This window comes from Lepus europaeus, chromosome 12 (genome assembly GCF_033115175.1).
Source record: "Lepus europaeus isolate LE1 chromosome 12, mLepTim1.pri, whole genome shotgun sequence".
Classification (NCBI taxonomy): domain Eukaryota; kingdom Metazoa; phylum Chordata; class Mammalia; order Lagomorpha; family Leporidae; genus Lepus; species Lepus europaeus.
In genome coordinates, this window is record NC_084838.1 from 84,332,631 (window position 1) to 84,358,452 (window position 25,822).

Sequence of the window (25,822 nt, forward strand, 5' to 3'; positions counted from 1 at the left end):
AGTACTAGGATAAACGTCTACTCCCAAGTTACTTATTTTTAGTTGCTTTTATGCAGTTTTCTTTTGCAAAAGTAGGATTTTTTAGGGTAAAAGTATATTGTCATAAATGAAAACCTTTTTTTTTTTTAATAGGACAGGTTGAGGAATGGCATTGTCAAAGAAGATATTGTTCCAGGAGGTTATGATTTTGGTAAGTGTATTTCCTAAGATAAAAAGTCAAATTAATCAGTATAAATTTTACATTAGCAGTGTTGACATCACTGTGATATTTTCTGTTAAATTTTTTTCCTATGTAGTTAAATATACTTATTATAAAAAAGCTTATCTTTTCTATCTATTTTGTTAGGAAGTTTTGTCGATGTTTCAAATCTATAGGACAAATGTCCAACTTAAAGGATGTTAAATGTGACATATCTCTAATATTTAATTCAGAAATAATTATGATAATGTACATAAAAAACATTCTGAAATGAAAAATACAATTTAATAAAGCTAATTGCCATCTTAAAATTTTTGAAGCATGCTTTTAAAATTTTTCTTTGACTTTCTACAGTTTTCTGAATTTTGTAAAATGATGTATTACTCTTGTAATCAGAAATAAGGTACTAAAATATACAAAGAAAAAGAATGCCATTTCTTCTACCTTCAGGACACTCTATAAATGTTGACTGGTGGTGATTAACTTGTTTCTTTTTTTTTTTTTTTTTTTTTGACAGGCAGAGTTAGTAAGAGAGAGACAGAGAGAAAGGTCTTCCTTCCATTGGTTCACTCCCCACATGGCTGCTGTGGCCGGCGCACTGCGCCGATCCGATGCCAGGAGCCAGGTGCTTCCTCCTAGTCTCCCATGCAGGTGCAGGGCCCAAGCCCTTGGGCCATCCTCCACTGCACTCCCGGGCCACAGCAGAGAGCTGGACTGGAAGAGGAGCAACCGAGACAGAACCCAGTGCCCCAACTGGGACTAGAACCCAGAGTACCAGTGCCGCAAGCGAAGGATTAGCCTAGTGAGCCGTGGTGCTGGCCTAACTTGTTTCCTTTTTTTTTTTTTTTTTGACAGCAGAGTGGACAGTGAGAGAGGGACAGAGAGAAAGGTCTTCCTTTTGCCGTTGGTTCACCCTCCAATGGCTGCTGCAGTAGGCGCGCTGCAGCCGGCACACTGCGCTGATCCGATGGCAGGAGCTAGGTGCTTCTCCTGGTCTCCCATGGGGTGCAGGGCCCAAGCACTTGGGCCATCCTCCACTGCACTCCCTGGCCACAGCAGAGAGCTTGCCTGGAAGAGGGGCAACTGGGACAGGATCAGTGCCCCGACCGGGACTAGAACCCGGTGTGCCGGCGCCGCAAGGCGGAGGATTAGCCTAGTGAGCCGCGGCGCCGGCCCTAACTTGTTTCTTAAATTTGACTGCCTGATGTCATTAACCTTAGAATATCTTTCCTGAAAGTACTTATTTTCTTGGCATTAGTGATACTTTTTTTTATTGTACCATTGTGATAACTATATTTCCTCAAATGACTCTTCTTGTGAAATTCTTTTTTTTTTTTTTTTTTTTTTGAGAGGCAGAGTGGATAGTGAGAGAGAGACAGAGAGAAAGGTCTTCCTTTTTGCCGTTGATTCACCCTCCAATGGCCGCTGCGGCCGGCGCATCGCGCTGATCCGAAGCCAGGAGCCAGGTGCTTCTCCTAGTCTCCCATGGGGTGCAGGGCCCAAGCACTTGGGCCATCCTCCACTGCCTTCCCGGGCCATAGCAGAGAGCTGGCCTGGAAGAGGGGCAACTGGGATAGAATCCAGCGCCCCAACCGGGACTAGAACCTGATGTGCCGGTGCCGCAAGGCAGAGGATTAGCCTGTTGAGCCACGGCACTGGCCTGTGACATTCTTAAAAATATTAGTTTCATTGTTTCAATTTGGTTTGATTTTCTTGTTTCTTTCCTTTTAAGAAGTACTTATATGTGTAGATATATTTTTTTTTCTCATAGGAAATATGAGTTACCTATCACAGTGATGTAGTGATATTTCTCTAATCTATTACTCTTTAAGTTTTACTTAATTTCTCTTTTTTTTTTAAAGATTTTATTTATTTGAGAGGTTGAGTTACAGAGAGAGAGAGAGAGAGAGAGAGAGAGAAAGGTCTTTTTATTTTTTAAATTTTTTTTATTTGACAGGCAGAGTGGATAGTGAGACAGAGAGAAAGGTCTTCCTTTTTGCCGTTGGTTCACCCTCCAATGGCCGCTGCGGCCGGCGCATCGCGCTGATCCAAAGCCAGGAGCCAGGTGCTTCTCCTAGTCTCCCATGCGGGTGCAGGGCCCAAGCACTTGGGCCATCCTCCACTGCCTTCCCGGGCCATAGCAGAGAGCTGGCCTGGAAGAGGGGCAACCGGGATAGAATCCGGTGCCCCAACCGGGACTAGAACCCGGTGTGCTGGCGCCGCAAGGAGGAGGATTAGCCTGTTAAGCCACGACGTTGGCCTAATTTCTCTTTTTTACTTACTCTGTCAGTCAGGGTCCAGTGAGGAGAGAGAAACCACACAAGAATTTGAGTATGCAAAGCTTTATCAAAGACTTTTAGTCTGTCTTTTTTTCTTTTTAATTTTTTACTTATTTATTTGAAAGACAGTATTATACAGAGAGGGAGAGAGAGAAGTCTTTCATTCCACTGGTTCACTCCTCAAATGGCTTCAACAGCTTGACCTGGATCAGGCCAAAGCCAGAAGCCTGGAACTCCATCCACGTCTCCCAAGTATTTATTTTTAAATTAAAAATATTTTTGAGAATTTTCAGCTTTTGAAAGCTAAAAAATTAATTTAGGGATGGCTAACATAAGAGGAATAATGTGTGTATACAGATTAGCCTATAATTTTTTATAAAGATGTATTTATTTATTTGAAAGAGTTACACAGAGAGAGGAGAGGCAGAGAGAGAGAGAGGGAGGTCTTCCATCCAATGGTTCACTCCCCAGATGGCTGCAACAGCTGGAGCTGTGCCGATCCAAAGCCAAGAGCCAGGAGCTTCTTGCCGGTCTCCCACATGGGTGCAGGGGCGCAAGGACTTGGGCCATCTTCTACTGTTTTTCCGGGCCAAAGCAGAGAGCGGGACAGGAAGTGGAGCAGCTAGGTCTTGAACCAGTGCCCATATGGGATGCTGGCGCTTCAGGCCAGGGCGTTAACCCACTGTGCCACAGAACTGGCCCCAGATTGGCCTATAATTTGATAATTAATCTCTTTCTAGATTCTTCTATTACTAGGCTCCATTGTGATTCTTGTTCATTTTGGCACTGAATAGAGTTGAAATAAATTTATCTTAGATTGTGGTTTAAGCAAAGCAGGTAATCCTGGGTAAACTTGCATACATCTTCTCTTTTACTTATGAGTTGAAAGGAGGAACAGGTGGATACAGAGACATTGATCAGATATTCAGGAATAATAATCATAAAATGAATGAGTCAGTGTTAAATATAGTGTATTTTTTCCTCTTAGCATTTCTGCTCTCTAGGACTGTGTACTTTCACAAAATTGTTTTTATTGAACTATGTTTCCTTATGAAGAATATACCTGCTATTAAGGGTCATATTGGTGATTTGAGGAAGAGTTCAATGAAGCCTGTACTGTTAGAAGACAGTGGGAAAATTATAAGCAGGAAAATGATAAAAAAATGATTACTAATTACAGAATGGGTCATCTGACCAAATCATGGTAATGTGGACATTTGAGAAATGTAGAAAGGGTATATAAAAGACATAAAAATTGGTGTTTTGAACTTAATTGTTCGAATGTTTTCAGAGTTTTAAAATAATAACTACTTTTTCAATTTGTTTTATTTCCAGTATTTCTCCCTTTATCTGCCAATGCCAAACTTCAGATGAATCGCCGATCAGATTTTGACTTTTCTGATCCTAAAATAAACCTGGATGTTGAGTTACATAATATAGCGATTGAATTTAATAAACCACAGGTGATTTTTTTGAATAAATTTTAAATTACGATTTTTTTATTTGATAAAAACTAAAATTTTAATGTTTTCTAAAATGTTGCATGCTACCATTTCATTAAAAAGTCAATAATTTTCATCTTAAAAATTGGACAGAAAAATCTGAAACATTTAAAAGCTTTAATTTTTTCATTCTTCAGTACTTCAGTGTTATGGAGCTTCTTGAGTCTATTGATATGATGACACAAAATCTGCCATATAGAAAATTTAAACCTGATGTACCTCTTCACTACCATGCCAGAGAATGGTAAATGCCTTACATTTTCAAGGTTTTACAAATACGGTATAAAACTAAATTTCTTGATATTAAAAATAATTATTTAGAGATACTGTTTTTAAGATCAAAGTAGGATTTGTGGCTAAAAACATATGTAACTCCTTTTGCTTATTATGTTAATGAAATGGACTCAAAGGATTCTGCATAGCAGAATTTGCCACTGGGGATAGTAAAGTATCAGAGCTTTTACTTCCTATAGAAGGATCAGTATTTTTGAAATTATTTTTAGAAACTGTATCCTGGTTTGTTTCCTAGCAAGGGTTTATTTATTTATTTATTTATTTTTTCCCCTGCCCAGCTCCTCCTGTTAGACTTACTTGTATTTAAGGGAGTCTTTTCAGTATAATCCCATTGTAAAATTCAGAAATCTTGTTATTTGAGTATTTAAGTTATTTGATAGTTTTTAGAAGTTGTAGTTATTATTTCAGTTGACTATTTCAATTATTCTGATGACTATCATGCTTTAATATTTAATGTATATTTACATATATAAGATTTATTTATTTATTTGATAGGCAGAATGATAGGGTAAAAGAGATAGAGATCTTCCATCTGCTGATTCACTCCCCAAATGACTGCAACAACCCAGGCTGATCCAGGATCCCAAAACTCCATCTAGGTCTCCAATGTGAGTGACAGAAACCCAAGTACTAGAGCCATCCTCTGCTGCTTTCCAGTTGCATTAGCAGGGAGCTGGATTGGAAGTGGAGCAACTGGAACTCAGAACTCAAACTGGCACTTCAGTATGGGACTAATCCACTGTACTACAACACTGGCCTCAAAATGTATTTTGATCAAAATTGAATGATTTTTACTTATTTTCACATTGGAAAGAGATATGGTAAATAGATTGTTAATGCAGTCAAGGGTGGGAAAAAAGTGCTTAGGTAATATATCATTTTAATAGTCTTTGAATTATAGTTATAATGCTTTCGGAGAAGCAATATCACATATCTTTTGCATTAAGGATGTTTTCTTTTTGTGTTTTAACTAGGTGGGCTTATGCTATACATGGCATTCTTGAAGTAAATGTTATCCCTAGGTTACAGATGTGGTCATGGAAGCATATTCGGGAACACAGACAAAAAGTGAAGCAGTATAAAGAACTGTATAAAAAAAAACTAACAAATAAGAAGCCACCTGGGGAAGTTCTTATGGATTTGGAGGTTAGCATTTAAAAAACATTGTTGAGTATTTTGAACTGTATAATTCTTCCTTAGCCTTGAGTGACCATTGCTTACTAATTACTTGCTCTGTTTTTTACTGATCATTGTCTCTTCTATTTAGATGTTTTTATACTCATGTTCATAATTTCACTTGGGTAAAATAAATAATGGTGAAATTCTGCTATGAGCTTTTGAAATTTAGGAGAAGGAATTTGGTTTCATGCACATAGTAACTTGCAATTCACTTTATTATGGTATTTTTAACCTCAAACGCATAAAAACTATTTACTATATTGATTCCAAACTTTTCTGTATTGATTTTAAAGCCATAGCATTATCTTTTACCACTGAATTTGCTCTCTCTTACATCTGACTGAATTAGTAAAATAAGTTTCTTGTCTTCTACATGTATAATGCTCATTCTTACAGCCATGCCTGTGCTTAATGAGGGTAGTTGAAACCATTTATGAAAAAATAGAGTTAAAAGATTATCTTGGTATAATTTTGAAATCTTAGCATAATGTGGGATCTTCAAAGTTCATTGAAAATGTATATTACAAAAAAACTGCATAGATTTAAAAATACTTTACAAAATTATCTTTGAATTTCATTTTTTAAAAAATCTTATTCTTATTTGAGAAACAGAGTTAGAGAATGAGAGAAATGTTCCATCCATCCATTGGCTAACTCCCAAATGGCCACAATTGCTGGCCGGGCCAAAGCTAGGAGCTTGAAACTCCTCCTTTTCTGCTTTACCAGGCTCTCTAGTGGGGAGCTGGATTGAAAGTAGAGCAATCAGGGGGCTGCTGCCGTGGCTCACTTGGTTAATCCTCTGCCTGCGGCACCAGCATCCTATGTGGGCACCTGGTTCTAGTCCCAGTTGCTCCTCTTTCAGTCCAACTCTCTGCTGTGGCCCAGGAAGGCAGTGGAGGTTGGCCCAAGTGCTTGGCGCTTGCACCCACTTGGGAGACCAGGAGGAAGCACCTGGCTCCTGGCTTTGGATCAGCATAGCTCCAGCCGTAGCAGCCATTTAGGGGGTGAACAAATGGAAGGAAGACCTTTCTCTTTGTCTCTCTCCCTCATTGTCTAGTTCTATCTGTCAAATAAATAAATAAAAAGAAAGTAGATAGGACTGTCTCTCATATGGGATGCCTGTGTTGCAAGTGGTGGCTTATCCCACTACACCACAATTCTGGCCCCTTTAGTTCCATTTTCCATGAACTTTTCAGAGTAACCTAGTATGTATCATCTGTCTTGCCTCATCTCTATGCCTTCCTTACTCAGTTCTACTCATCTCTGAAGCTCTATTTGAGTTTCATCTGTTACATGAGTGTTCTTGAATTTTCTGTGCATACAGGGCTCCTTTTAATTCTTGTTGTATCTATTCTGTATCAACAACTTTGCTTTTAATTATCTGGGTATAGTATTCTTGTTTAGTCTTGCTTTATATTTTAGTATTATGATATATTCAAGAGGAGACTGTTTTATAGATTAAGTACAGCTTGTAGAGACAAAGTTATCCTCTTGAAATTGAAGTACCAGGCTGGCGCAGTGGCTCACTTGGTTAATCCTCCGCCTGCGGTCCAGCATCCATATGGGCACTGGATTCTAGTCCCGGTTGCTCCTCTTCCAGTCCAGCTCTCTGCTGTGGCCTGGGAAGGCAGTGGAGGATGGCCCAAGTGCTTGAGCCCTGCACCCGCATGGGAGACCAGGAGGAGGCACCTGGCTCCTGGGTTCGGATCGACTCAGCACGCTGGCTATAGCGGCCATGTGGGGAGTGAACCAATGGAAGGAAGACCTTTCTCTCTGTCTCTGTCTATAACTCTACCTGTCAAAAAAAAAAAAAAAAAAAAAAAAAGAAATTGAAGTACCATGTGGAATCTCAAATGTATTTCCAATTAGAAACTCCCTAAATAATAAATTTTCTTTCTTTTTATTTATTTGAAAGGTGCAGTTACAGGGAGAATAGTGAGTGAGTGATAGAGAGATCTTCCATCTGCTGGTTCACTGTCCAAATGGTCACCCCAGCCAGAGCTGGTCTAATCCGAAGCCAGGAGCCAGGAGCTTCTTCTGTGTCTCCCATGTTGGTGCAGGAACCCAAGCACTTGGGCCATTCTCTGCTTTCCCAGGTGCATTAGTAGGGAGCTGGATTGGAAGTGGAGCAGCAGGGACTCAAACTGGCGCCAATATGGGATGCCAGTGTCACAGGCAGCAGCTTAACCAACTATGCCACATCACTGGCCCTGAGTTTTACTTTCAATGTGGACAGCTTTCTGAAGACTTAGGACTATTAGGAATGCTATCTTTAGAGGCTTTGGGGATTAGTTTCAATTTTTTTTTACTTTGTTTTGGATTTTACTCTGGATCCTCCAATTCTGGACAGTAGAGCCCTGGGTTGTTTTTGATATAATACCAAAGTCATGGTTGCTTCCCTTGGGGATGAAGTGATTTGAGCATGAAAACTCGAGAGTAAATATCGGAATATATAGGTTTGATGAGAAATTTAGTTTATATCAGTTTGTTGCAGTAGCCACAGTAACCTTGAAAAGTATTTAATTTAAAAAGATTTTAAGTGTATCTGTATCTACTTGGAATATCTTAATGATGACATACAAAGTGTACACGTAATATGAAATTTATAATTACACTAATCTGTTTACCCTCAGTTTAAGCCCAAATAAAATTATTTTAATTAATGTATATATGTTGTTTTTTTAGCAACTTGTATATAGGGCATGTATGATTTCTTTGTTCAAAAAGTTACTCTGTACTACTAATTTCCAAGCTGATAAATATGAAATCATGGCTTCCTAGCATTTAACAGATGTATTGTATTATATTGATGGATGTTTTATGCTTCCTATATCTTTTTATTAATGTATCCATTTAATAGATTATGTACTAAAGTCGCTTTGGTGGATTAACACATTTTTGTTTATATTTTCAGGAGTTAGAAAAAACTCTGGATGTCTTTAATATAACCATAGCTAGACAACAGGCAGAAGTTGAGGTAATTTCAGATTATCTTTAAATTAGTAACAACAAATACAAAATCCATGTGGTTGTTGTGATGTTATTAATATTGTGTATATGTGTAACATACTGTTTCCTTAAGGTTCAAATTTGCTTTTTATGTTACAAGAAAATTTGATTTAATGTTTTTACTACAACCATTTAAATTTGGTTCCTTTAGGAAAAATTCTATGTAAGTAGTTAGGCTTATGAAATATTCAGAGTTGACATGAAGATGAAAAGTTGATTCTTTTTTTTTCTCTGATTACCATCTTTTGTGAGTCAGTGAGGGAGAACTAAATTCTTATGCTTGGATGAATTTACAATTACTGGGTTCTATTGTCAGTGTATAGGTAGCTTACATTCATTCTCTCAAGCAGAAAAGTTTTGGAAATATGCTTTTATTTCTCTTAATTTTAAAAAGAGGATAATTTGTTATTTCCTTGAACATTTATTCATTTTAGGTAAAGAAAGCTGGATACAGGATTTATAAAGAAGGTGTAAAAGATCCAGAGGATAATAAAGGATGGTTTGACTGGCTGTGGAGTTGGTCGGAATCCAATACTAAACAGCAACCAGATGTTAAACCTGGAAGTATGTCCATTTCATTTTACAGTAGTGTAATCATTGGATATGAAAATACAGTTTTGCAGAAAATTTTCTGATTAAAATGAATATACATTATAAGTATTATAATGATATATAGTTCAGACTTGCTGTCATAATTGCTATTAAAATTTTAAAATTATAATTGTATTTAAATTACAATTGTTTATAAGACAAGAAATTTAATAAAGCAAAAATTTTTAATCTTGGTAATACTTAAAGAAGAGTTCTATTCCCAGAGGATTTAGTGAAGCCATGTAGCACAGTTCTAGGTATATAAAAATTGCAGACTGTTCTATACCATTGGAAACTTTTTTAAAAAGATTTATTTATTTGGCAGAGATACAGAGAGAGAAGGAGGGGAGAGAGAGGGAGAGAAAGAGGTACCTTCCATCCACTAATTCATTCCCAAAATGGCCACAGTGGCTGGAGGGGGCTGATCCAAAGCCAGGAGCTTCTTCCAGGTCTCCCATGCAGGTCCAGGGGCCCAAGCACTTGTGCTATCTTCCACTACTTTACTAGGCACATTAGCAGGAAGGGAGCTGAATCAGAAGCAGAACAGCCGATACCCGAACCAGCACCCATATGGGATGCTGACACTGCAGACAGAGGCTTTATAACACCATCCCCTGCAAATTTTCATAAAGATTTATTCGTTCAACTACAGAGGAAGGAGAGACAGAAGGAGAAATATTAATCAATTGATCTTCCATCTGCTGGTTTACCTTCCAAATGGCCACAACTGCTGGTGCTAGACCAGGCCGAAGCCAGGAGTCAGGAACTTTCCTATGTTTGGGTTTGCCTATGGGCCATCTTCTGCTTCTTTCCTAGGCTCATTCACAGGAAAGTGGATAGGAAGTGGAGCAGCTGGGACTCCAGTTGATGATCATATTAGATGCCTGCAATGCTTAACATGCTGTACAACAACACAGTCCCCAACATTATAAATTTTAATTGAAATTGTCTCTTGGAAACATTTTTATTGCTTAAAAATGCCTAAGATAGCTTTAGAGGCTTAGGGACTTAGGTTTGTGTCTTAATCTATCACTTGTTGGCAGTCTGGTCCTGGAAAGTTATTTAACTCTCTGTCATGTAATCTGTGAAGATGTCCTATGGCATATTACCGACTTTGTATGCTAATTGTGTTATACCACAGTGCTATTAAGTGCCCAGTTAGCCTTTTTTTTTTTTTTGAGTACTTACTGTAAGCATTTAGAAAGTTATGTTGCTAAATTTACATATTAAGTAACATATTTTTGGAGAATAATTTCTAAACTTACCAATGCCATTTTAGTCTTCATGGTTCTTTATAAGTAGGGGCTGGTGCTGTGGCATAGCGAGTAGAGCTGCCACTTGCAGTGCTGGCATCCCGAACTGGTGCCTGTTCAAGTCCTGGTTACTCCACCTTTGATCCAGCTCCCTGCTAATGTGCCTGGGAAAGCAGCAGCAGATGTGGGCCCCAGCACCCATGTGGCAGACCCAGAATAAGCTCCTGGCTTTGGATCAGCCCAGCTCTGGCTGCTGAGATGATTTGAGTTGTGAGCCAGTGGATGAAAGCTCGCTCTGTCTAACTTTGCCTTCCAAATAAATCAGTAAATCTTTTTTAAAAAAGTATAAGAAAAAGAAAGCGAATTTTTCAGTTTATTTATTAAAGGCAGCTAAATTATGTGTTACTTTTATATTTCTGTCAATTGAAAACACAAACTGCTTCTTTGATTTATAGCTCTTGAAGAAATGTTGACACCTCAAGAAAAAGCATTACTGTATGAAGCAATTGGCTATAGTGAAACAGCAGTTGATCCAACCTTGCCAAAAACAGTAAGATATTTTCTTGCCTTATATCTGAGTTTAATACCAAGTATATCTTTTTTTGAATCCTTTAAGAAATAATAGACTGTTGACTTATTCTGCAGTTTTCTGCATCTGACAACATTGCATTTATTTTCATTTCCAAGGTAGAGATTAACAGTTGTTACTTTTTATTTGGTGTTAATATGGTGATTATCTAATGTACAAATAGTGGTCTCTAAAGTACTTTGTGGGTTTTGAAAAGAATGAATTAATGAATAAGAGTATTTGCTGCATTTATATAATTTTTTTACATTTTATTCTCTTGAATATACTCTAGTTTGAAGCAATGAAGTTTTTTGTTCACTTGAAAAGTATGTCTATTGTCCTAAGAGAAAACGACCAGAAGCCTGAGCTGTTGGATATTGTGGTAGAAGAATTTAGCACTTTGGTTGTGCAAAGACCTGGAGCACAAGCAATAAAGTAAGTATCAATTTATTATTTTTTAAATAGGTCAAGCATCCCTAATCTGAATATCCAAAATCTGAAATGTTTCAAAATTTGAAACTTTTTGAGCACTGACATACTTCCACAAGTGGAATATTCCAAATTTAACCTCATACATAGCAGTTAAAATAGGTATACACTAAAAATACTGTAAATAATTACCTTTAGGCTGTGTGTCCATATTAAAGATAAGTGAATTTTACATTTAGATTTGCATACCATCCTTTAGATATCAATCTCTTTTCAAATTTTTTTTAAGATTTACTTATTCAAAACGTAGAGATACAGAGAGAGAGAGAGAAAGAGAGATATATATTCCATCTTTTGATTCACTTCCCAAATGGCCTCAATACCCAGGGGTGGGCCAGGCTGAAGCCAGGAACAAGGAGCTTCTTCCAGGTCTCCTATGTGTGTGTAGAGGTACAAGCACTTGGGACATCTTTTGCTGCTTGCCCAGGCACATTAGCAGGGAGCTGGATCAGAAGTGGAGGAGCCAGGACTTAAACTAGCACCCATATGGGATTCCGGCACTGCAGGCAGAGACTTAATTTTCTACATCACAGTGGCAGCCCCCTTTAGATATCTCATTATGTGTATACAGATATTCCAAAATTCAAGAAATCTAAAATTATAGACAATTTTGGTCCTGTCTTAGATAAAAGATAATTAACCTGTATTTTATAAGAACAAAATTTCATTTTGAGGTTGGAAGTTAGGTCTTATATAAGTCTTGTAAAGAGTACTGTGATTTCAGAAACACAGAAACACGGCCATCAATACAAAAGAAGGTAAAGGAAGAAAATCTCTCAGTAAAAAGATCACAGGAAGTTCAAAGCATATATTAGAAATATCTTTGGAAAAATGGCAGGGCAACGTCACTATTTACCAATAGTCACATTGAATGTAAATGGCCTCAACTCTCCAATTAAAAGACACAGACTGGCTGAATGGATTAAAAAACAAAACCTGTCTATTTGCTGCTTACAAGAAACACATCTTTCCATCAAAGATGCATGCAGACTGAAAGTGAAAGGTTGGAAAAAGATATTCCATGCCAACAGAAACCAAAAAAGAGCTGGTGTAGCCATCTTAATATCACACAAAATAAACTTTAACACAAAAACTGTTAAGAGAGACAAAGAGGGGCACTGTATAATGATTAAGGGATCAATTCAACAGGAAGATGTAACTATTATAAACATATATGCACCTAATTACAGGGCATTGATTATTTAAAAGATATGTTAAGGAACAGCACATCAGAAAGATCATCCACCCAGACCAAGTGGGATTTATCCCTGGTATGCAGGGATGGTTCAACGTTTGTAAAACAATCAATGTGATACACCACATTAACAAACTGCAGAAGAAAAACCATATGATTATCTCAATAGATGCAGAGAAAGCATTTGATAAAATATAACACCTTTTCATGATGAAAACTCTACCCAAATTGGTTATAGAAGGAGCATTCCTCAATACAATCAAAGCAATTTATAAGAAACCCATGGCCAGCATCCTATTGAATGGGGAAAAGTTGGAAGTATTTCCACTGAGATCTGATACCAGACAGGGATGCCCACTCTCACCACTGCTATTTGATATAATACTGGAAGCTTTAGCCAGAGCCATTAGGCAGAAACAAAAAATTAAAGGGATACAAATTGGGAAGGAAGAAGTCACACCATCTCTCTTTGCAGATGATATGACTCTTTATTTAGGGGATCCAAAGGACTCCACTCAGAGACTACTGGAACTCATAGAAGAGTTTGGCAAAGTAGTAGGATATAAAATCAGTGCATAAAAGTCAACAGCCTTTGTATACACAGGCAATGCCACGGCTGAGAAAGAACTGCTAAGATCAATCCCATTCACAATAGCTACAAAAACAATCAAATACCTTGGAATAAAATTAATCAAGGATGTCAGATATCTCTACGATGAGAATTACAAAATGTTAAAGAAAGAAATAGAAGAGGATACCAAAAAATGGAAAAATCTTCCAAGCTCATGGATTGGAAGAATCAGTATCATCAAAATGTCCATTCTCCCAAAAGTAATTTACAGATTCAATGTGATACCAATCAAACTACCAAAGACATTCTTCCGAGATCTGGAAAAAATGATGCTGAAATTCATATGGGGGCACAGGAGACCTTGAATAGCTAAAGCAATCTTGTACAACAAAAACAAAGCCAGAGGCATCACAATACCAGATTCCAAGACATACTACAGGGCAGTTATAATCAAAACAGTATGGTATTGGTACAGAAACAATGGATGGACCAATGGAACAGAATAGAAACACCAGAAATCAAACATCTACAACCAACTTATATTTGATCAAGGATCCAAAACCAGTTCCTGGAGTAAGGATAGTCTATTCAACAAATGGTGCTGGGAAAACTGGATTTCCATGTGCAGAAGCATGAAGCAAGACCCCTACCTTACACTTTACACAAAAATCCACTCTGCATGAATTAAAGACCTAAATCTACGACCCGACACCATCAAATTATTAGCATTGGAGAAACCCTGCAAAATACAGGCACAGGCAAAAACTTCTTGGAAAAGACCCCAGAGTCACAGGCAGTCAAAGCCAAAATTAACAATTGGGTTACATCAAACTGAGAAGTTTCTGTACTGCAAGAAACAGGAGAGTGAAGAGGCAACTGACAGAATGGGAAAAAATATTTGCAAACTATGCAACTGATAAAGGGTTAATAACCAGAATCTACAAAGAGATCAAGAAACTCCACAACAACAAAACAAACAACCCACTTAAGAGATGGGCCAAGGACCTCAATAGACATTTTTCAAAAGAAGAAATCCAAGTAGTCAATAGACCCATGAAAAAATGTTCAGGATCACTAGGTCAGGGAAATGCAAATCAAAACCACAATGAGGTTTCACCTCACCCTGGTTAGAATGGCTCACATACAGAAATCAGCTAACAACAGATGCTGGCGAGGATGTGGGGAAAAAGGGACACTAACCCACTGTTGGTGGGAATGCAAACTGGTAAAGCCACTGTGGAAGACACTTTGGAGATTTCTCAGAAACCTGCATATAGCCCTACCATATCACCCAGCCATCCAACTCCTCAGAATTTACCCAAGGGAAATTAAATTGGCAAATAAAAGAGCTATCTGGACCTCATTGTTTATTACAGCTCAATTCACAATAGCTCAGACATGGAATCAACCTAAATGCCCATCAACAGTAGACTAGATAAAGAAATTATGGGATATGTACTCTATAGAATACTATACAGTGGTTAAAAAAATGAAATCTAGTCATTTGCAACAAAGTGGAGGAATCTGGAAAACATCATGCTGAGTGAAATAAGCCAGTCCCAAAGGGACAAATATCATATGTTCCCCCGATCAGTGACAACTAACTGTGCACCAAAAAGGAAACCTGTTGAAGTGAAATGGACACTATGAGAAACAGTGACTTGATCAGCCTTTTTCCTGACTGTTGAGGAATAACTTGCTATTTTATTCCTTTTAGAATTTTTTGTCCTACTTAATACCATTGGTTGAACTCTTTAGCACACAATTCTTAGATGTTTATATTTAACTGAAAAGTGATCCCTGTTCAATATAAGAGTGGGAATAAGTGAGGGAGGAGATGTACAGTTTGGCACATGCGCACTCGGACTTACCCCTAATGGTAGAGATAGAAATGTGCCAGGGGATTCCAATTCAATCCCATCAAGGTGGCATGTACCAATGCCATCTTTTTAAAAGTGATCAGTTTAAGTTTATAATTGATCAAAAAGATAGGATAAATAAGACCAGTGTCTGCAAATAATAATTGATAGAGTTAAAAAAGGAGAGAATGAACCTATATGGGAAACAAGATACACAGCAGACTCATAGAATGGCAAAACCCCTAAACAGCACTCTGGCCTCAGAATCAGCCCTTCAGGCATTCAGATCTGGCTAAAAGTCCCATAAGAGTATTTCAGGCATGGAAAGGCAAGACACTGTGGCAAAAAAATGACCTAAATGAAAGGTCTCTTTGAGTGTGATCCCAGTGGAAAGAATGGGCCATCAAAGAAGGCAGCACCTTTCTCTGAAGGGAGGAGAGAACTTCCACTTTGAATATGGCCTTGTCTAAACAAGATCAGAGTTGGTGAACTCAAGAGGCTTCCATAGCCTTGGCAGCTCATGACAAGAGCCTCAGGTGATTACTGACATCATAAATAAGAGTGTCAATTTGTTAAGTCAACAACAGGAGTCACTGTGCACTTACTCCCCATGTAGGATCTCTGTCCTTAATGTGTTGTACTATGTGAATTAATAGTAAAACTAGTATTCAAACAGTACTTTATACTTTGTGTGTCTGTGGGTCCAATCTGTTGAAACCTTTCCTTAGTATATACTAAGCTGATTTTCTGTACTTAAAGATAATTGAAAATGAATCATGAAGAAGAATGGGATGGGAGAGGGAGTGGGAGATGGGATGGTTTTGGGTGACGGGAGGTCATGGCGGGGGGAAGCCACTATAATCCAAAAGTTGCACTTTGGAAATTTGTATTTATTAAATAAAAGCTAAAAAAAGAGTTCTAGCCGGCGCCGCGGCTCAATAGGCTAATCCTCCGCCTTGTGGCGCCGGCACACCGGGTTCTAGTTCCGGTCGGGGCACCGATCCTGTCCCAGTTGCCCCTCTTCCAGGCCAGCTCTCTGCTGTGGCCAGGGAGTGCAGTGGAGGATGGCCCAAGTACTTGGGTCCTGCACCCCATGGGAGACCAGGATAAGCCCCTGGCTCCTGCCATCGGATCAGCGCGGTGCGCCGGCCGCAGTGCGCCAACCGTGGCGGCCATTGGAGGGTGAACCAACGGCAAAAAGGAAGACCTTTCTCTCTGTCTCTCTCTCTCACTGTCCACTCTGCCTGTCAAAAAAAAAAAAAAAAAAAAGAGTTCTGTGATATAATTTATCATTTTTAAAGGAATTTAGATTTTTTGAGCAATATACATTTTTTTGGAATTATGAAGATAAAAACATGATCCATAGAAAACAATGCTGAAGAAATATATATGGAGCATAAAAAAATACAAAAATGGTCATCATCATGACACAAAAATAAACAGCTTTAACTATGTGATTTTTAATCTGAGAATGTCTTTATTTTTTCTCTTTTATTTTTTGTAAAGATTTAACCCTACCTGCCACCTGCTACAGAATATTTAACACTGGCCCCAAATTTTATTTTTAAAAGTAGTTTGATGGGGGCTGGCGCTCTGCCGTAGCAGTTAGAACTACCACCTGCAGCACCTATATCCCATGTGGGTGCCAGTTCATGTTCTGGCTGCTCCACTTCCCATCCAGCTCCCTGCTGTTGTGCCTAGGAAATCAGTAGAAGATGGCAAAGTGCTTGGGCCCCTGCACCCATGTGAGAGATGTAGAAGAAAGTCCTGGCTCTTGGCCTTGGCCTGGTTCAGTCCTGGCCATTGGCGACCATTTGGAGAACAAATCAATGGATGGAAGATTTTGATCTTTGTTTCTTTTGTAATCTCTAGTAGTGTCCATAGTAATAAGTAATTGATTTTTCTGTTTCTGTTTCTAAAAGATTCGTCTATTTTCGATGTTTCGTATGAAGGGAATCCTATAATATGTGGCCTTTTTTTGTTTAGATTTTATCACTTAGCATCACGTTTTATGGTTCATCCATGTTGTAGCATGAATTATTACTTCATTCCTTGTTATTGCCTAATATTCCACTGGGGAGATATACTGCATTTTGTCTGTCTGTTGATCAGTTCATAGATATTTGAATTTTCTCCACAACTCAGACTTGTGGAATTTTTTTCAAATTTGGCCGTTATGAAGCATGCTTCTATTAATATTCATGAATACGATTTTGTTTTGGTTTTGTAGGTTTAAATTTCTTGAGTAAATATATCTAGGAATGGAATCAGTGCCTCAGATGATAACTTTGTTTAACGTTTTGAGCAAATGCCAGTTTTTTTGTTTGTTTTAAAGATTTATTTATTTGAAAGGTAGAGTTAGAGAGAGAAAGGGATCTTCTATCTGTTGGTTCACTCTTCAAATGGCCACAATAGTGGAGCTGGTCTGGTCTGGAGCCTGGAGGTTCTTCTGGGTCTCCCACGTTTGTGCTGGGGCTCAAGCACTTGGCCCATCTTTCACTGCTTTCCTGGGCACATTTGCAGGAAGCTGGATTGGAAGTGGAGCAGCCGGGACTTGACCCAGCACACTTATGAGATGCTGGAGCCGCAGGTGGTAGCATTACCTGCTATGCCACAGCACTTGCCCTTTTTGCCAGACTTTTTTAAAGCAGCTGTGCCATTTTCATTCCTATCAGCAGGGGTATATGATTTCCAGTTTCTCCATCCTCATCGACAACTGTTGTTAGCTGTCTTTTAGAATATAGACTTTAAAGATTTATTTTATTTATTTATTTATTTATTTGAAAAGCAGAGTTATATGGAGAGGAAAGGAAGAGAGGGGGTCTCTATCTGCTGGTTCATTCCCTAAGTGGCTGCAACTTCGGGCTGGGCCAAAGTCATGAGCCAGGAGCTTCATCTGGGTCTCCCATGACATTTGGGCCCATCTTCTGCTGCTTTCCCAGGCTCATTAGCAAAGTGGAGCAGCTTGGACTTGAGTTCATATGTGTGCCAGCATTGCAGACTGTCAACCCGCTGTGCCACAGTGCTGGCCCCAATATACTTGGTTTTTAATTATTTATTTTTGTTCTTAGAAGAGGAGGTGCTTATAAAATACATGTAAACATTATAGGGATTTACTGTTATTTTCTTTCAGATTTCAGTAGAAAGTACACTAAGTATTAGTTTATCATAGCTTTTTTTACATAGAAATTGGTATGTGAATATGATTCTTTGTGAAATACTCTCAGTTCAGAGAGAATCTTTGTATATTTTCTTTGATATGAATGGACTAGATAGAGTTGCAGGAAATGCGAAGTGATGTTAATTACTTTTTATCATTTTCAATTGGAAAAAGTTTCTTAAAATTGTATTGATTAGTAATTTTGTCCTTTTTCATACAGATTTGTAACCAAAATAGATTCATTTCATGTTACTGGCTTACCAAATAATTCCAAAAAACCCCGCCTCTTGTCCTCTTTGGATGATGCTATGTCACTTTTCCAAATCATATTTGAGATAAATCCATTAGATGAAACTGTTGCCCAAAGATGTGTTATAGAAGCTGAACCTTTAGAAATGATATATGATGCAGTAAGTGTTTTTTAAATTAACAAGTTTTAATACATTTCAATTTGCTTTGAGTTGTTGCCTCATGCTAATGGTGCTTATTTTAACAGAGGACAGTGAATAGTATAGTGGAATTCTTTAGACCTCCAAAAGAGGTACATCTAGCACAGCTCACTTCGGCAACTTTGACAAAGCTTGAAGAATTCCGTGATAAGACAGCAACAGGTAAATGCTGGCGTTAAGAGTGATGAATTAACTGTACCTTATACTAAACTTTATTTGTGCTTACTACGTTAAAATGATTTTAGTAAATTTTACTTTAATTATATTGCTGTACTAGATATAGTTGAATGGAAACTGAATTAGTACTTTTCTTTTTGAAGACAAATGTAACAAATAATTTATTATACTCAGAGTTCATATGTGATTAGTACATTTAAGTTAATTGCAAGATTTTGCTTAGTATTTTTGGACTTCTGTGACTGGAACAAACCTGTCATTTTCTTATTTTGATATTTTGGTGGCAGGCCGGTGCCGCAGCTCACTTGGCTAATCCTCCGTCTGCGGCGCCGGCACACCGGGTTCTAGTCCCGGTCGGGGCGCCGGATGGTGTCTCGGTTGCTCCTCTTACAGCCCAGCTCTCTGCTATGGCCCGGGAAGGCAGTGGAGGATGGCCCAAGTGCTTGAGCCCTGCACCTGCATGGGAGACTGGGGAAGCACCTGGCTCCTGGCTACGGATCAGCGCAGTGCGCTGGCCGTGGTGGCCATTTTGGGGGTGAAGCAATGGAAGGAAGACCTTTCTCTCTCTCTCTCACTCTCTAACTCTGCCTGTCAAAAAAATTAAAAATTAAAGTAAAAATTAAAAAAAGATATTTTGGTGGCAGTTTGTGTAAAGTTGATTGTTACTTTTTCCTTAAAGAATATTGTAGTGCTGAATAGTAAAACCATTTGGGCTTGGAGATTTCTTTGTGGGAAGGTTTAAAATTACACATTCAAGTTTTTAAATAATTGAATATAGAGATAATTTGTATGATTTTAACACTTTGTAATTTATTGGGCCCTGCTTTATTTTAATGTTCCATATATACTAAAAAAAAAAGCCTATGTTTTTAAATGTTTGTGCATATCCATTAGATCACATTTGCTAGTCACGTACTTTAAATTTTCTGTATCTTTGTGAGTTTTTTTTTCCCATTCTTTTTGTCACCTTGACCTAATAATGATTTAGAGAAATATATGAAAATGCCTCATTATAAAAATATAATTTGTTTCTTCTAGAATTGTCAGGTTTTTTTTTTTTTAATTTTGATGCTGTCTTTGGATGCATGCAGAAATATTTTTTTTCTCCTGTGAACAAGTCTTTCATCTGTATAAATTGACTGTATATTTTTAATAATACTTTAATATTTTCCCTCTATGCTCATTTTATTTGATATCAATATGGATAAATAGTGTTTCTTTTGGTTAGAATTTTACTTGGTATATGGTTTTCCATTTACTTTACTTCTTTTTCCTATATGTATTTTCATATAGGTCAGCAGGATACAGTAGGATTTTTCTCATTTTAGATTTAGTGTTTATTCTGTTTTCATCTTTTATTTAAAAGCCAGAAGGAGAGAGGGAGAGATTCCATCTGCTATTTCACTTCCCAAGTGCATGGAAAAATGGAAGATGGGCCAGGCCAAAGGCAGGGATCCAGAATTCAATCCAAGTTTCCTACATGGGTGGTGGGGACCTAAGTACTGGAGTCATCATTTGCTGCCTTACTAGGGTGCACATTAGCAGGAAGTTGGATTAAAATCAGAGATGGAACTTGAACCGGATACTCTGAATGGAAGCCTCCCAAGTGGCATCTCAATTGTAGTGCCAAATGACCACTCCTATAGCCTTTATTTTATATTTGCATTTAATTTATTTAGCCTTATATCTGTGATTTTATTTTGTGCTTTTTAATTTGATTTCCTGTTTTATGTATCTTTCTTGCCTTTCTTTGTATAAATTGTAGCATTCCTTCCTCCTTGTTACCTGAAACTATGAGTTTGAGTTAAAAATTTTATTCCATAAATCCCAACATATTTTTTCCAACACATAAGTATCATAGAAAATTTGCACTCTCTTAGTTATTAAAAGGACTTAGTACACTTGAACTTCAGTTACCATTCTAATGTCTGGAATGCTATTAGTATATTTCTGTTCTTAACTTCATTGGACTTCGTTTTGTATGTTTTAGTATAGTTTAGTGTATGTTAGTTTAGAATTTCCTAGATAATTTTTTGCCCTTTAGTACTGTTTATTCCCCTTTTATCTGAGATCATTTTCTTTGTATTGGAGGTTCATTTGTAAATTTTTTTCTTTGTGATTGATGTGAAATGAAATTTTTTCCACCTGAGCTTTGAAAGCTATTTTGAGTGGATATAAATTTAAGGATTGGCCAGTATTTTCAGCCCAACACAACATTTTACTGTCTTTCAGGTTCTGTTACTGAATTCAGGCATCAATATGTTTACTGTCTCTTTGTAGATTATCTTATCTGTTATTTATCTTTTTAAGACCTTTTTTTATTCAGTAGTTTCATATGATTAAACCAGCTGTGGACTTTTATGTATTCTTTTTTAGATTCATTGTATTTTCTGAATTTGAGAACTGGTGGTGTCTAGTGAATTCTAGAAAATCCAGTAGAAAATTCTTATCCATTAACTCTTTATATACATATTTTTTTACTTGGAACTCTGGCTAAATGTATTTTATCCTTACTCTCTTACTCTCTCTTCCATTGCACTTCTATATCCTGTTTTCTTTCCTTCTTATTTTGTTATTGTTCCATGTTATATAATGGCTAATTTCCCTCCTAATTTGCTGTCTTTCTTCAACCATGTCTAATATGTTATTACAATTCAGTTTAATTTCACTGACAGATATTTTTCACTTTAGAAAGAATGTTAAAATTTGCTTGCCACTATTTTTTAGTGTTACGTTTCTCATGGATATCCTTAACCTTGTCCTTTATTTATTTATTTTTTTAACATCATATGATAGTGTTTTGTATTCTGTTTCACCAAATAATTCTATTTATATAGTTCCATTTTGTGAAGACTTTTGTGGCTCTCTCCTATCTTCTGTCTTTGGTTTCTGCTAGTTCTTATTTTTGATAACTTGAGTTTTTTCATGCTTGGTAATTTAATTGTGAAGTGTTGATTTTTCTTGGAAAATTATTTGGGATAATTCTCTGAAGCTTAAGTCAAATGCATTTTTATTCAGGAAAGATTTTTCTTTCTTCTTCCAGAAATTAGAATATATTGGTGGTACCATTTAAACTAAATTCACTGGTTAAGGTATTCTGTTCTGCAGAGGAGTTGTTAGGGATACATTCATACTAGAACACCATATTGTGGCTACAATTCACAGGGATATTACCCCTGTATCCTGATTTTCCTCAGAGCTTTCCTTTGTGTTCCCCTTTGGTATGGTTTAGGGAGAGGGAGATTGAATGGATATCCTTTGAGATCCCAGCTTTGTGAGGAGAATTCCTGTTAGAATCCTCATCATTGTTTTCTGTTCTTCCTGCTCCAGCAAACCATGAAACAAAATATTCAAGTTTTCCAGGTGCAGAAAATGGTCTCAGGATAAAATTTTTCATGGATGCACTTAAATCTGTTAGTTACACCTTCAATTTGATTTCACTATTTTTTGGTGTCATAGCCAACATTTCTTGATGCTTTTTCTCAAGAGTCTGGCTATCTCTTCATCCATATTACCAAACTTTGGCAATATAATTAAATATTTTAATCTAAATTCAAAACCTAATCTTAGTTAAAATTCACCTTGGTGGGTTGATTCGTTTTCCATGTTTGTTGTCTGAGTTAAGGCTTTATGTAGATAAATGGATACTATTTTCTGGATAACACTATTAAATATTCAACTGAAAGTGAATTCACCTAACTGCCAGTGGGTTCTTAGAATTTTTTTGTGGTTTTAAGTATATAAAATAAAATACATAAAGGTTAAAATATATTAAAATAGTTTCAAAATACTTTTTAAAAAATCAAACTTGTGATTAGTACTGTGTTTAGTACTAGTACATCTTCACTTTTGAATTAAAATAACACAAATTAATAGATCAAAAAACTGCCATGAATTCAAGGAAAGGTATAAATGATATTTCAAGGTATCTTCCAAAACTGTGTTAATGGAATAGAAATGAAATGACGTTTCTTACAGGTAACAAAATCACAGGTATAGTGGTTTGTTGCCTATATATTTAAAACATTTTGAAAAAAGATTTATTTATTTCAAAGATAGGGTGTCAGAGAAAAGGAGAGAAAGAGATCTTTCATCTTCTGGTTTGCTTCCCAAATGGCCAGGGCTGGGTCAGGCTGAAGCCAGGAACCTAGAACTCTATCTGGGTCTCCCATGTGACCTAGTACTTGGGCCATCTTTCACTGACTTTTTACGTATATATGTAAAAATTTGTCTTAAGGTTTATTTTATTTTATTTATTTGAAAGGCAGAGTGCCAGGGGCAGAGAGAAAGAGAGAGGAACCTGTATTTTTAAATGAAGGAAATTCTAAATGTCAGCAGTAGTTAATGAAAATGAAATTGTAATTTTTTTCCCATTTAGGTTCATGTAATCTTCCTTGAATTCCATTCTTGGACCCCTGGCTAACGGTCCCTGATGTAGTTCTATCATTTGCCTCAGGAATTTAAAGGGAGACGGCAATATGTTGATGAAATATTGGTATACTGTATCTGTAATAGCTCTCCAACTTAATAGTTATCTGTTTAATAAAAAAAACCAGGGCTAGACCAGGATGAAGCCAGGAGCTTCTTCCCAGTCTCCCATGTAGGTGCAAGGGCATAAGCACTTGGGCCATTTTTGGCTGCTTTCTCAGGTCATTAGCAGGGAGCTGGATCAGAAGTGGAGAAGCCAGGACTCTTAAGTGGCAGTCAGTTGCTTAACCCACCTTGCCACAGTGCTCGCCCCTACAAATATTTTTTTTTCTTAAAAACTTATTCAGATATAAAAAATAATGGGAAAAATGCATAAAAGCTAGAGGGAAAAAGACACACATATATATTTTTTAAAATTTATTTGACAGGTAGAGTTATAGACAGAGATAGACAGAAAGTTCTTCCTTCTGTTGGTTTACTCCCCAAATGGCCGCTACAGCCGGTGCTGCGCTGATCTGAAGCCAGGTGCCTCTTCCTGGTCTCCCATGTGGGTGCAGGGGCCCAAGCATTTGGGCCATCCTCCACTGCCCTCCCGGGCCACAGCAGAGAGCTGGACTGGAAGAGGAGCAACTGGGACTAGAACCCGGTGCCCATACGTGATGCTGGTGCCGCAGGCAGAGGATTAACCAAGTGAGCCACGGCGCTGACCTCAACACACATGTTTTTAAAAATATAATGCACTTCTTCCTGTGGGAAAAAAAGAAAATATTAAATAGTTTTATCAAGACATACACATACAGCCTAGCATAAAGGATAGCTCAACAGTTAGAAGGCCTTATCAAAATAGCTGATGATTTCTTCATCTATTTGGCTCAAGTATTTTTCCTAGTAATCAGAAGACATAAAGGAAAATGATAATTAGGTATATCCCATTTGTACCAGTTTCAAATTCTGTGTACTGGTATATTATAGAAACCAAAAGCATAAGGTCAAGTCTCTTTTCTAGTCAGTTCCTCTTGATTTATAGAAACAGTTACAGTTAAACATGAATTGATTGTATTAGAAATTCACCATACTCATTCAGATTTAGATACTTTTTTCTTTTAAGAGATTTCCTTTCCTAAGCCTTTATTTTGTTTATAAAGATTGCCAAAGCAATTGCTAAAACATTAGGTTCAAATATTATGGAAATATATTTTAGAAAGTTGGATTATTCAGTATTTTATCTTCAGACATAACAATGTTTACAGTTTGAAGTCTGTTCTTGCAGCTCATGGTTTTGGTCTGTATTAATAGAGTCAGTTACTGTTATTTAGAGTATAAGTGAAAGTTTTATTAAAAATGGAAAGCTATTACATATTGTTTATCTTAATTTTAAAAATTTAATATATTTTGATTTTTTTCCAGAAAGTCAGATTTTACCTATTTGGGAAGTCATTTCCTCCTTTATTCCTTTTATGTATTTTGATATAATAGCCTCTCAGCTATTCTTTTCCTCTGTGTCCTGGTTCCTTTCTTGTTTTATTATCTTCATCCTTTCTAGGATTTCTACGTCTTTCAGTTCTTTTACTTTTTGTCAGATAGGGATCATGTACACAGAGACTCCAACAGATATGTTCACTTGTTAAAACCCTTCCTCTGAAGTACAGGGTTTTGTGGTAGGATCATGTTAGTCGGGTTTGTTTTTTATTCACTCAAATATTTATCAAAACATAATCTATGTCAGATACTGCTAGGTTTTTGGGAGCATGTAAGTTATTGAAGTGGATGTAGCTCTTGCCTCTTGATGGACCTTATCGTCTTATGGGTAGGGCAGATGTAAAACTAAAGCTAATTTATTTAAAAATTGTGGCATTTACTATCCGGGTCCAGTTAGGTAATAGAAACCATGGAATAATCTGAGCAGGTAAAGTTCCATATGATGATTTATTAACTATTGTGAGGGGTTCTCTTGTACCTTCAAATAGAAACGGAAAACTGTATGAGTAGTTGTAAGGAGTATAAATCTGAAGTAACATTTTCTGGGAAGACATACTTCATCCCAAGGATTGAAGTCTACACCTTATTGGAGCAGGCATAGCTGGCACTAACTGAAGGTTGCCATATTGGCAAAACTTGCTGGAAACGTGCTTTGTGAACTTTGTAGGTGTTCGTGGTGTGATACCTTACTGCATGCCTTCTGCTGTGAAACTACCTGAATAGGATTCTAGTAGAAGTCCTTGCTGTTGGCTGTTCTTGGCACATTTACCTGTGATTGGAAATGCCACACTGTTGCAGGCCATTGCTGAGTGAGTGTACCAGAACCAACAGGCAAAATCCTGTCTTGCTGCATTGCCTCTCTTTTGTCCTGTATCAATTTCAGTGCTGATTGGCAAAGGGAAAGCATTTAAAGGACTTGAATCCACTTTCTCCAGAGCAAGCATAAAGGTGATTTGGAGCTGAATGGAGAAACATATTGATAGTAGACCCAAAGAAGTGAGAATGATTGGTGCCCGAGTTTAGTTTTGTGGTGATGTCAAGAAGATCACTTTGGAAAATTAACATTAAGAGCAAGCCGGTGCCGTAGCTCAACAGGCTAATCCTCTGCCTTGTGGTACCAGCACACCAGGTTCTAGTTCCG

General features: G+C 37.3%; 1 protein-coding gene across 3 annotated transcripts in view; it reads left to right on the forward strand.

Moving 5' to 3' along the window:
• Positions 1-25,822, forward strand: part of VPS13A (vacuolar protein sorting 13 homolog A) — a 254,299-nt gene that overhangs the window by 43,134 nt on the left and 185,343 nt on the right. For all 3 annotated transcript variants that reach the window (XM_062208443.1, XM_062208441.1, XM_062208442.1), the window contains exons 10-19: positions 133-190; positions 3,814-3,941; positions 4,118-4,224; positions 5,249-5,420; positions 8,368-8,430; positions 8,897-9,026; positions 10,762-10,856; positions 11,167-11,309; positions 18,369-18,558; positions 18,645-18,759. In XM_062208443.1, the coding sequence (XP_062064427.1) occupies positions 133-190; positions 3,814-3,941; positions 4,118-4,224; positions 5,249-5,420; positions 8,368-8,430; positions 8,897-9,026; positions 10,762-10,856; positions 11,167-11,309; positions 18,369-18,558; positions 18,645-18,759 (1,201 nt within the window). The remainder of the gene's footprint in view (positions 1-132; positions 191-3,813; positions 3,942-4,117; positions 4,225-5,248; positions 5,421-8,367; positions 8,431-8,896; positions 9,027-10,761; positions 10,857-11,166; positions 11,310-18,368; positions 18,559-18,644; positions 18,760-25,822) is intronic.